Source organism: Varroa destructor, unplaced genomic scaffold (genome assembly GCF_002443255.2).
Source record: "Varroa destructor unplaced genomic scaffold, Vdes_3.0 BEIS01000005.1, whole genome shotgun sequence".
NCBI classification, from domain to species: Eukaryota; Metazoa; Arthropoda; class Arachnida; order Mesostigmata; family Varroidae; genus Varroa; species Varroa destructor.
In genome coordinates, this window is record NW_019211458.1 from 8,493,368 (window position 1) to 8,505,960 (window position 12,593).

Consider the following 12,593-nt stretch of genomic DNA (forward strand, 5'->3'; position numbering starts at 1 on the left):
TAATTTTTGTTTTACCGCAAAACTGCATAAACATATCTAAATCCCTTTACCTTATATATTGCCCACTTCACGAGTACGGTTGCTACCAGCATACTCTTTTGGTACCACACAATCCATAGTTCCATTTCTAGAAAACGAATAAAATTCAATATAGATAACTCGGTGCCAGGTGGCTTAATGGTATATTGCGTGCATTATTTTTGAGAAGCTACTAGATATTGTTTCCCCAGGATTGCAGGATTAGGATTAATAGGTTTTAGTAGAACAGAGTCAGCTAGTTACACTGATAGCTAACACTGAGCTATTGGAAGAAATTCTTCGTCTAAGTGTGACGTATGTCTATTTAGAGCGTTATTCAACGAGGCTTTTACCCAAATTAAAGCTTTAATATAAACCGAGAGACTATCTGGAGCGTTGAACCGCTTATTATTGGACGAGCGTTGTTATTGTTTCGCTTGTTAACAATGGCTTTACAACAATGGTCTAAGAATTTCTCCTAAGACGAGCCAATATGTCACGTTTTGTTTCCGTGACTCTTTACTATAATAATTATATAAAGACATATTCTATTCTTCAATAGAGATACACGAAAGGTATCGCCGATTAACGGTACATACAGCTGTATGCAAGGTTTATAATTTTCCCAGCGGCTACAATTCCGATCACATCGACGTTGTACTTTAGAGAAGGCAGTAAGTACAATTAAGTTTTTCGTAAAAGATTATTTTGGATAAATTCCTATTCCCAATACTATAGTTGACATCAAGATTTCAGTGCTTAAAATACAATACGGCGCATTTTGCCACAGATAGTTTGAGACTAAGATTAAACGACCATTCTTTATAGCGTTCTAAAGATTCTTCGAAAGCAGCCGTTGATTAATCATTGATTGACTTCTGTGTATACTGCAACGTAGACTTCAGTTAGGCATAAGACCATTCAATAAATCAGTATACAATCAATATGAAAAAAGGGGCTAAGAATCACTCTCCGTGAGCAATCTAAGGTGGACTGTGAATTCGAGGAGAAACTGTCGTCTACCTGAACGACAATCCCTTCTTTTAAGTATGATGTAATCCAATCCAAAACATCATATTTATGGAAAATGTTTAGAAATTTGTCATAAGACCTAAAGAGAAAATATATTGAGAGCTTACCCATTTTGGGTCTGTGTGTTGTATCGGAGCATTGCAAAAGTTTCATGACCTATTCGGGGTTCTCTTTTTAGATTAGGTCTTGGCCGCTCGCAGATAGCGCGGAATATTATACTTTTTGAATATTTTGCATGCGACCAAGGTTAGGAAAACGGGTCGTTTCCATGACTGGCGGTCACTTGTGGACTGGGCTGACTATGACGGTCCGACACACGTTAGGAGCTGCCTCATTTCCAGACGAACGTTGAAATACAAATCACAGAAATGATGTCTTTTTAACAAGTAAACTACCAGCAATTCTAAATTCCGTTACAGATATCAATGTCATGTAATCCAGGCCACTTAATTAATCATGCAGACCTGTTCGGTTGTTTATAGTGAACATGCCCAAATCCTCGAAAAACCTCCATAAAATAGCTAACTCTGAGCCCCCGTGAGGCCTGATGATCGTATCTTAAGAATTAGGTTGAGGCGTATCTAAGCTCTATCTCTAGTGTAAATACGTGAGGGGGTCCATTGCACAAGACGTCTGACCTTGCCCACACACACTTCTACAATAGAGAAAATAAAAAATATAGAACACAATTTCAAAGTATTTTAACGTTCTATATTCTAATTTTTTTTTTAATATAAAAACAAAACATTATCTGGCATCATCACAAAAAACGAGAAAGAAAACAAAATGTTAACATTCCGTATCATTACAATCCTAGACGGGTAAACACTATGCCAATGGGCGCAGTTATCATCGTCCTTTCCAACTGCTGTAATAATTAACGACATTCTGTATCGAGTCCACTCAGATAGTAACAAGAATTAAACAATAAATACATATTGTTTTGTAATATATCTACTAAACAAACAGAGTGCATTTGGATCGAATTGAATATCACAGTAAGTCAAGATGATAGGACATCTACTATCAGATCCCGACTATGGTCGTTGTCTACTGCGTCCTTTCCTGAGAGAAAATATTCCTCATATCGTAATACTGTTCGAGCATGCAAAGCATGACAATATCGCCGATACCTGTAATTCATTGACAGCCATTATGGCCTGCTTGTTTTGTGGTATGGGGGCACAGTTACGAAGAGAACCATACCTTATGATTCAGTGCGATAGGGTCACAACGACCATACATTTTCGTAGCGACTATTTATATCCCGACCCGTAAAGGCTGCAGGAACAAGCCCCTGCGTACGGCTGGCGCTCGTGTGACACACAGAAACTCGACAGCTGCAACAGGAGGACAACGATGCTTGCCTTTCTTTTATGTATATTATATGGGGTGGTACGGCATTTTCCACAACGGTAACAGTCGTTGTTCTGACTAAGATACTTTCTAGAACGGCAATAACAACAGAAGTAGCAACAAAAATATTTTTTGCTGGGAAGAGCAAGGGGTCAGGAATGCCTGAGCACTCATTGTGTAATTTATACGATTAACCCACTGTTATTTGTTGTACCACCATCGTCATTTATACTTTTACACAGGCGGCGTTGTCGTCGCGATCATTTTGTAGTCGTCAGTGATTTTATAGTCGCGTATGAGCTCCTAGGCAACTGTTGTCCGGGTGATTGTAGATGGAGGCCACACCGATCGTTCTATAGCAGGTTTTCATTGGTAACTTACATTTGATTAGAGGCAAGGAAGCTTTATTATGGATATCACCTCACGGAAGGGAGAAGCTTATCTCGCTATATGCATATAACATACACAATGAGTGAGATACACCCTCATGTTATTTATCATTGGTGTGTTATATATAGGCAGGCAGGTGTAATAAGTTAGAAATTATAATTCGTAAACCTGTGTTTAGAGTGACCACGTGTCGAGACAACAGCATCCCTTGCAGTTTTGACTAAGTTTAGGCTCCCCCCCTCAAGGAGCTAAAGATTCTTGAAGGGGAACTTCATTTCTATATTTGTGTTCATTTATCTTAAATGCAGAAGACGGCGTAATCCACTCCTACAATCCTAGCCATGCCTGATCCTAGACTTTTAAACTTTGCCAAATATGAAGATACAGATGTGCCTAGACATCGAGATAAGTAGATGTATCAAACATAGTATGAACGTACCTCTTATTTTTAAATATATTTGACTAAAGATCTCGTTAACTAAACAAGCTTTTTTTTTTCAAATTTGATTGTACCTGAATTCATTGCTGTATAGTATCAACAACGATGAATACAAACAAACAAACAGAGAAGCACCGCTCCCTTAGATCGATCGATGGATGATAACTGAACTCGCGGACCTCAGACGAAACATGCGGACTGTTAAACAGATCGCATGCGGCCAATAACCCTAGTGATACATTTTGTAGCTGAGAGGAAACTGAGTAAGTTAGCTGTTCCAAGTCGCTTTTTCGTTCGTCTCTGAAAAAGTCTTAAATATTGTATAGGGCCATCTAGATTGCTTTTTGGTTGTAAAAACTAAATTGAAGGCGCGGAATGGGCTTTCCAGTTCAAGTAAGGAACGGTCACAGAAGTGATGTTTCGAAGATCATACCTCAAAGTGTGTACAGTATCTGGATGTATTCGTCCCTTTTGCCTCTCCTTTTTTTTATATATATATATATATATATATATATCGTTGTCTATAGAGGTAAAAAATCAATTTAGAGAAGCAAACAAAGATACATATAGCGTCGATACATCAAATGGTATCGTTGTCACTTGACGTTACCTCTAAACCTCAAAAGTGACGGTATCCGATATGGCTTTAATTGTATTTGGTTCCTTTGAATGAGTTTGCGGACTAATAAGCTATACATTCGGGATTACGCGAATTGTCCTAGCACGCGCAATTCCCAGTGTTTTCTTAATGTTATAGTACAGCCTTTTGAAAAAGTATGCTTTTTGTCTAAGTGTATGAATAGCTTATCGTATCTAACCCTAGTTTAAATTATTATTTTTTAAAAAATTAAAAATTATTAAAATGTTTAAAAATACTTCACCATCTTCTAAAAATACTATATTTAAAAAATATTTTAACTGTCTAATCGCAGCTGCTGGCACAGATTTAGCCAATCAACTTAAATCAAATCTCAATACTGTTCATAATATCAAAATCTACCTTCTAATTTAAATTTTTCTTATAAAGATTTTGTTTTGTGCAAATATTTTGCCGCCAACACAATATTTTTTCGCCAAAATTTCGAATAATTAATTTTCAAGAGTAAATTTTTTTAACTTATTGATATATAATAACGTAAGTTTTATATTTTTATGAAGTTTAACTGTATCCTTCTACGATATTTTAATAGAACAAGCCCTCCTTCCTTTTTTGCCTTCGTTATCCTTATTCCCTAAATTTTTTTATTATTAAAAAATCCCTAAAATATTTGATTCCTAAACATTCAGCTAATTATGTATGCGTTATGAAAGCCTTAGCTCTTCCCGATAACCATAGAGAAATTAAACAGGTTGCTGTCAGGAGTCATTTTTTTCAAACAAATACAGGTAACTTGAATTACCGTAAAAAACGGGTATCTTCTGTGCCGTTAGTAAGTGGTCACTAACGGTAACGCAATCAAATTTTGCGAGACGACCCATCTATATGGGAAGTTTTCATGCGACAAAAACAAAGGGAAAAGTTATATTTTATGAGTAAAGTATGATTTTTTGAAACGGTGTGGTTCTACAAATCTTCTTAAACAAATCAGCTATCGTTAAGCCAGTTCAACATCGCTAGTGGCGATGACCTATATCAAGTTGCTAAAACAGATACAAATCTACGTAAGTGGCTGTACACTAACTGTGAGATTAATCTGGTTCTTTTAAGAATATCTCTTCTGTAAATAAAACAGACATGAAATCACAAAATAGATGAATTTATTACAATAATAAACGACCACAATATTAATTTTGAGAGCCGTATCGAAACAGACGATCGGCTTCGATCGAGGCCAAGTGAGCTTGCGTCAGACATTTATCAGGAACTCAAAACCCATTCAACTTAATTTTTCATAAATACTGTAAGCTATATCCAAAGCGATAGCAGCATCGCACAATTGAGATAGCATTTAAATTATTTACTTTGCCTTCTAGTATGGAATATCTCCAAATTATCCTTATTTACTAATCCGTATTTTGGAAAAGATACGGTAGCTAAATCTCGAGTTAAACGAGTTTGGCTCTCATTTGCACGACATGTCCACGTATAGCTTATATATATATATATAAGGGTTATACACATTTTATTCTAAATATATTTCGGCATACTGCAAGCCTAAGTATGTTTTTACTTACTGTAATAACTATAACAAGATGATCAAAACAAACTTTAAATCGATTAACTATGAGTGGAAAGTCTTGCTCTGTTTAAGATACCAGTCTTTATGAAGGTTAGCGAAACATGTGTTTAGATCTAAGTTAGGTAGATCATAGGTAAATTAGAAAACATGAGGATACATTGTCGGCATATTATATATAGCAAGTTGGAAAGTCAGGCAACTTCCAAGTGTACCACCTTGATTACTATAATCAGAAGCTGAAATATAAAAACAGCTCTTACGATACTTTTCGGTTAATAACTGTTATGTCTGCTGTAGCAGCTGCCATCATCGAGACGTCATTAACAAGATACACGTACTAGGCATTGTTTTTTTGATTGTTTTTCTACGCTCTGCTAAAACTGTAGGATGGACAATCCGCCCTTCATCTGGCTGCGTACCATGTTCGAGAGGACATGGTTCGACTGCTTCTGAACCGAAAGGCCGACCCAACGATTACCGAAAATGTGAGCCTCATACCTCGTCACCAAAGTTACATTAGTGACACTCGTCAATCGTATGCATTCAGCCTTAAGCGCTTCGATCAGCAGACAATGATGTTATTTCTTACGTGTTTACCTGTAGCTGGATTCACGTTGTACATGTTAGGGATAGTGATGCTAAAGTGTAACTTACTGCTATTTTCACTTGTCGATGGCAGACGAAGGGCCATTTGCCCTTGCACGTGTTAAGTTCTCGGGCAACTGGTGCCGCTATTGTTCCGCTTCAATTACTCCTCCGGGCGGGCGAAAAGAACGTCCGCCTACTTCCCGACAAGGTGAGACATTTTTCATTTCCAATCATAGGTGAATTCGTTTCGAAATTATAACCTACTGCTTATAATACGTGGCACCAAATTCTGGCATCATGGCAGAAACGGTTGAAGACCTCATGAGATTCCGTTTTACTAGGAGCGTAAATTTAAAGTGTTCACGCTGAGCCCTGCAAGTAGTCATACAATCTTTTAACATAATGCATATAAATAATACAATTAATAATTGTGTTTTTAATACAGAAGCTATTGAATAAAATCATTTATAGGCATCTTTGTCTGTTGACACATGTGTGGTACTCTGGCTTTCGAAATTATTTAGAAAACAAATATACCAGTAACACAGAGAGTATTCGCAAAATAGATAAACGCGCATTAATATTACTTCACTTAAAGAACAATCGATTTAAAAAGTTGCTAAGCAATAGAGACTTTGTGTACCTAAATTGGCTTGTACCTCAATGCGTAACCTTTCTCATTGTATTATCAACGAAAGTTAGCCATTCAAATCCACAGGGTGAAATAAAATACAGTTTTAACACCGTTTCCGAAGTTAGGCTGTTTCTCCGTTATCATTTTAGGAGGTAAATGGCCGAAAAAAAGATTCTGCAGCCTTAGTTGTGTAGTACTGCTTGCTAAAGGCCCATTGTTTTTTTATATATCTTATATAATAAAGTTCTACAATGTAAACGTTCGTTAATAGCCTCTAGGAACGGCGTGTTGTAGGTAGGAAAAGTGTCTCACCAGCAACACATAACCTGCGCAGGCTAACCCTGATCCACCAGGCCAACCCACTTTCTTTGCTGAATGTTCGTTTTAGACGTGTAGGCCGCGAACGTAAGGCTTACTTAATAAGAACTTGGATTTCAGACCACACTTCAGCAAGCTGAGTAGAGTTTGGGCTGCGCGTGTTGCAGTAAACTGATTTAACGCTATCTTTTGACCGACAGGCTCTACTGATATAACCTGTAGAGAACGTTCAGGATTGTAAATATTTTGAGAACATCTCAGATTTATCATTTTATATCTCTATCGTCTATAAATTAGTCACCTATAAGGCTTATCTATGACAGAGTAATAAGCGATGGTGTAAATAATAGATGCGTCACAATATACTGTGTGTAAAAGCTGCCCGCGGTAGCATGAGTCTCCTTTATGGATAGTGATGATAGAGTGTATTTTTCGTGGCCTACTTCTGACTACAAGAGCCTCTGTGTTATAATACGCTCGCGTCATACAAGCAATCCCTTGTACCTAGAGTTCTAGAAATTTAAGGGAATTAGAATCACGGGTTATCAAGACTCCTAGCGAAGATTGGTTACCGGAGACTGGCAACCGATCTTCGCTATGAGTGATTCTGGCAATGAGTAATAATATTCTACATGTGCATGGTTAGTCCCGAGGTTATTCCACTTAGTCGAGATTTCGTCGATCTGTCTTTTTGACGAATTTTATAGCTCATTTTAAGTCATTGTTTATATTTCGGATTAGTAACATATATATATTAAGCACTTCGATCGGTGCTTTACCTCGTTTCCTTTCAGGGTGGCGACTGTACGTGCTATAGTTTAGACACCGATTAAGTCCACTAGAATAAAAGGATAATAGTCACTTAAAAAAGCTAATTGTATCTGAAAAGTAACTTGTTTGGTACTTACCTACCTTCGCTTTTCAGGAGGGCAATATCCCTCTGTTTTTGGCAGTAGAAGTAGGAAACCACGGTGTATGCCGAGATCTACTTGGAGTGTCGACAAAGGAACAGGTATATACGCTTTATCCTACATATCCAGGTATATATATCATACAAGTACAAATCAACCGCATCTGCACTTTTTGTTTCTGGTATTGATTTTTGTATATAACTTTTAGCACAAGTTCGTGCATATATGGAAAAACAGTATGTTCACTTTATCTATTTATATAGTTTATCTAGAGAGGGAGATCCCAAGACGTCTTGTTATTCTTTCCGTCTTCATAGGTTCCGGAAGCCTAATGAATTTTCAGAACAACGCTAGTTGCAGTGTTAACATCTTTTTGTTCTTCTGGCGATAGGTGACGTACGTCCATCCGACAACGGGCAACACAGCGTTGCATCTCGCTACGAAACGCAAGGACCTCGATATTATGCGATTCCTCGTTGAATGCAATTCTCCAATCAATCATCAAAACGTAAGTTAATCACTGCCAAAGTTATGAGCATATTTAATTACCTTCCGTGTACGCTGTATAGTAATATATATAGAACTAAGTGCTCTATATCATTGTGTTTTCTCTTGCTTGGGGGCTTGTTTCCCTTGCTATCAACATCCTTGATAGAAAAAATGAAAAACCATTGGAGAATACATTTGAGTCCTCATTACCACACCGCGAAAATTAGTTACACAGGCATATTCTTTGCCGATGTTTTTGTATACATATAGGTCTAATGAAACTTGGAAGAAAAAAGCCCGCCGACCTACCCTATCCGATTTTGGCTATCATCTCCTTAAGACTAAATAAATTTTCAAGTGGTCCAGTGTAGCGAGATCAGCGTAATGGATGTAGGCATATTAATTTTCAAATTTTCTCCAATATTAAACAAATGTTAATTATTTCGAAAATAGCGATTTATAGTAGTAAATTTGTTTGCATTACGGAAATTATGTACGTTTTTAAACGCTGCCCACTGGTAGTGAAATGTTTCTGATCGGTCAAGGATAATTAACACTCAATCCTAACCGATTTGCGACTGCTAACGCCAGATTGAAAAACCTAAAGCGTTATGCTAAGTTCGTAATCTGCCAAGGCGAAACTTGAAAGTTTGGCGTTGCAGCTCTCGAATATTTCCTACGGCCTAACCATTATATTAAGGAACAGTGTCCAATTAAAAATGTCCTATGCATCCCAATTACTGTATCCTTTTACGTTCAAACTCGGCGCATTTACTTGTGCAGATTAGCATTGATCGACGCTCTCGATCGACTGTTGCTTTGTAACACTTGACAATTTGCAGAAAAATTTACGTCCAGATCTTATCCGCTATTGCTTTCAATATGCCTTAAAGAGGTTAAAGCAAAGCGATTAAAAGTGTATTTATTGACTCACCGCTGGTAATTCGTCACCATCAGCATTTGTCATAAGCCTATAATATAGCGTTCTTGGTTACCATATAGGTCGCTACAAGTCTAACAAATGAGTTTTACGCGAAGAACCTAGCTAGTAGTGCGCCGGAAGGTGAAGGTGTATTTTAATTTCATTTAACTAAGGCTGTCTTCATGTGCGAATGTTTCAGTACGAAGGACAGACGCCTCTGCATCTGGCAGCGACGGCAGGAGATGAGCACGCTGTCAAATTATTCTACAACTATAATGCCGACCCTAACCTAATTGACAGGTGCATAGAAACAAATGTGCATTTTTTTTTTCTAGAGTTGTAGCTAAAATCGTAACTATGACATGAATTAATTATGTTAAATGTGTTAATATTAGATATGTTATTAATAAAGGCTTCGTACACTAACAAAAAATGTTTGTGCTCAGCGAGGATCGAACCCCACTGCACATCGCCACACAACAGGGCAATGTCGCTGTTGTGGAACTTCTTATCGACAAATACAAGGCGTCGCTACACCATCGCACAAAGGTGAAGCACAATAGATGCAATTACACGCTTGTATACTGTTCCAATGTTATTTTATAAATATGTTCATTATGTGCTCGATTATACTCGAATGCAGAAATCAAAATGAAGGTAAAGCTTACCATTATAACTATTTGGCCGCAGTCCATTTTAACCCTATACAGTAAAAGATACACTACACCTTAGACTACGATTCACCAGCAACTAACCCATGTGGCTACCTATAACGTTCACTAAAAAGAAGCAATTCCGCAAGCGGAAACGATGAAGAACTATATGTGGCTCAATGTAATTTTTAGTGAAAAAAACAATGTCGAACAAAGTCGAGTGTAGAGGGACCCGGATGGAGAATCTCCACAAGGTAGATAGGGACAAGATAGCTGCTCTGTAGTAGCATAAACTTCTGCTCTGTTCGATGACATCATTTCTAAAGCAAACATGCCGTTCTCCCTGGCCAATGCCGCCAGCGAGACGCAACGACTTGTCGAGGGAAACGCACAAACGACAAGACAACAAGTTTCTGTCACTCTGCTCGCAGTGTATGTAGAAGGCGAAAAGTATGGACTACAGACTATCATTACCAACTTCGTGACCCATAAACCTTGCAAGCGACGCTGCTCCATTTCTCCTTCTTGTGGATACGGGGGTCTTGGGTTAATACACGAAGGGGGCGAAAAGCGATAAAAAATAAGTAAGGCGTGTGGCTACAATAAAAGGGAAACCAGCCACAAAACGATAAAAGAATCAAATGAAACAGCCAAGAAGCAGACGACTTATACCTGCTAGCCTAATGTAGACCGGCCGGATAGGGTAGGCCTAACGTAGAACGGGCTGGGCTAAATGGTTACAGGGGTCGTTGAGCTTGTGCAAGTGAAGCCTAGATGGGAGGCAGCGTGATCGCAAACCGAGATAGATGTTGCCTCTATCTACAAAACGTAGCGCATTTTCTTTTTTTTTTTTTATCGTTTTCCACCATCCTGCCTCGCCTGTTTGAAGGGAAACGGACGGGATCAGCTACAAGAAAATAGAACAGCCGCCTGTGGATCAGAATAGGAAGAAATGGGTTAATATCTATTACCCCTAGGGCACCGTAGTCCGCCAAACTTATTTTCATACTTCACCGTCTGCTCACGTCGGTTCTTTGTTATGTCCTTTTACATTCTTAAACGACTCACCTTCGTTTAGCCTTCTCGTATAGCTTTCGCTAGACGTTCCTCGCCTTTTCGGCCGTGTTCCAACAGCGGCGAATCAGCAGGCTTTTGCTTTTCATGCTGTAACAGCTAGGCAAGAAAGCCGTATAGAAGACAACTTGCCCGGCCCATATGGGCAAATGCTGTTTAAGCGAGACCCAGCGACCGCAGATTATAATAACTGACGGATGAAATATCAGCTAAATCTTTATCATTTTTTGTCGGTTTTAACCATCTACAAGAATGACTTATTCGAACATCATTGGCTTCTGGAAAATGCTTTGGGACGAAAACCTCTAGTTCTATTTTCAGCGTTTGCTCAGAGGCAATGTACGTTGTCCCTTTGGCAATTACACATCAAGATCTTCTGCCAGCTGACCGCGGAGAGTTGGAGGCTGAAACTACAACTCTCAGGGCACAGAGGCTGAAGGAGGTCGTTGTTGAAACTTACAGTTGTAACTGGGCATTTCCTGGTATCCTTACTAAGCTGTCCATGAAAGAACCCAAGAATAAGACCCTGCGGTTTCGGAGGTAGCTTCCATCGTTATACGATTTTAACATAAATTTGATGGTAATTGTGCATGTGCACGTTTACTTCATAATTTTAATACAGTTAATGCTAAATTTATTCTTAAAAGATGTACAATAATCCGATCAGAGTAGGCACACATAAATACGTTTTAAGTAACTGATTTTTACTTAAACACACAAAAAGCTATCTATGGGGAACTAATCAATAACTCATAAATGGTCTTCACTCAATTACTGATACCTATAGGTTTCAACCCTTTTTTTGCTATGTAGATTTGGTGTACTGCTATTTTTCTCCTAGCGGACCTTGTCGAAACCACTTGAATATTTGCACGAGCCATTCTGCACGTATGCCAGTTTGACGCTAAGTAGATTCAGCGTGTTGGAAGATCTAAAAGTTAATGAAAGCCAGTGGGTGTTAAACAAGAAAAAAAGAGTCGAACGCAAATGGTAATATCTTGTCAAGTTCCTACGGCCTAAGTAGAGTTCACAGAAGGTGAATTAATGCCTCCGCAGGTTTGTATGAGCCAACAGAGTTTAGGTTCTAACTTATCGAGACGACTGTTCTTGCACGCATTCGAATGCTTAAATTTGGATTAGTCAGTAAATTTATAGATGTTATTAAGATAGATCGCGCGTTCGTTACTAAGTTAGACAGTTGATTTTTGAACTTATGAATATTGGGAGAAGGTTATCTAACAGGCGAACTCTCAATGATATTAGGACGGTTCAACGTTAATGCACATAGCAGCCGAAGCGGGCCGACCCGAGGCCGCACTCGTATTTATGAAGAAAGGAGTGCCACTTCACATGTCTAACAAGGTAAAAGTTATACATCTCCAAGTTCGCAACGAGCTTTGTGTAACAGTATAATAACACCACACATGAATAAAATGTATTGTACTTTAGTCTTGGGCTTTGCATATACAATGGTCCCCAACCAACCTTCCTTCATTCATTCGGACCTGCGACTTAGTATGCAACAGAAGGCTAATACCGAAAAGAAATGAAAAAAATAGAGGAGGTTGCTATCTAAACGCCAGTAAAAT

General features: G+C 38.3%; 1 protein-coding gene across 12 annotated transcripts in view; it reads left to right on the forward strand.

Annotated features, from left to right (window-relative positions):
- Positions 1 to 12,593, forward strand: part of nompC (no mechanoreceptor potential C) — a 104,808-nt gene that overhangs the window by 75,344 nt on the left and 16,871 nt on the right. For all 12 annotated transcript variants that reach the window (XM_022809677.2, XM_086990213.1, XM_086990212.1 and 9 more), the window contains 7 exons: positions 5,802 to 5,900; positions 6,095 to 6,211; positions 7,881 to 7,967; positions 8,258 to 8,374; positions 9,477 to 9,577; positions 9,724 to 9,826; positions 12,268 to 12,366. In XM_022809677.2, coding sequence (XP_022665412.1) covers positions 5,802 to 5,900; positions 6,095 to 6,211; positions 7,881 to 7,967; positions 8,258 to 8,374; positions 9,477 to 9,577; positions 9,724 to 9,826; positions 12,268 to 12,366 — 723 coding nt within the window. The remainder of the gene's footprint in view (positions 1 to 5,801; positions 5,901 to 6,094; positions 6,212 to 7,880; positions 7,968 to 8,257; positions 8,375 to 9,476; positions 9,578 to 9,723; positions 9,827 to 12,267; positions 12,367 to 12,593) is intronic.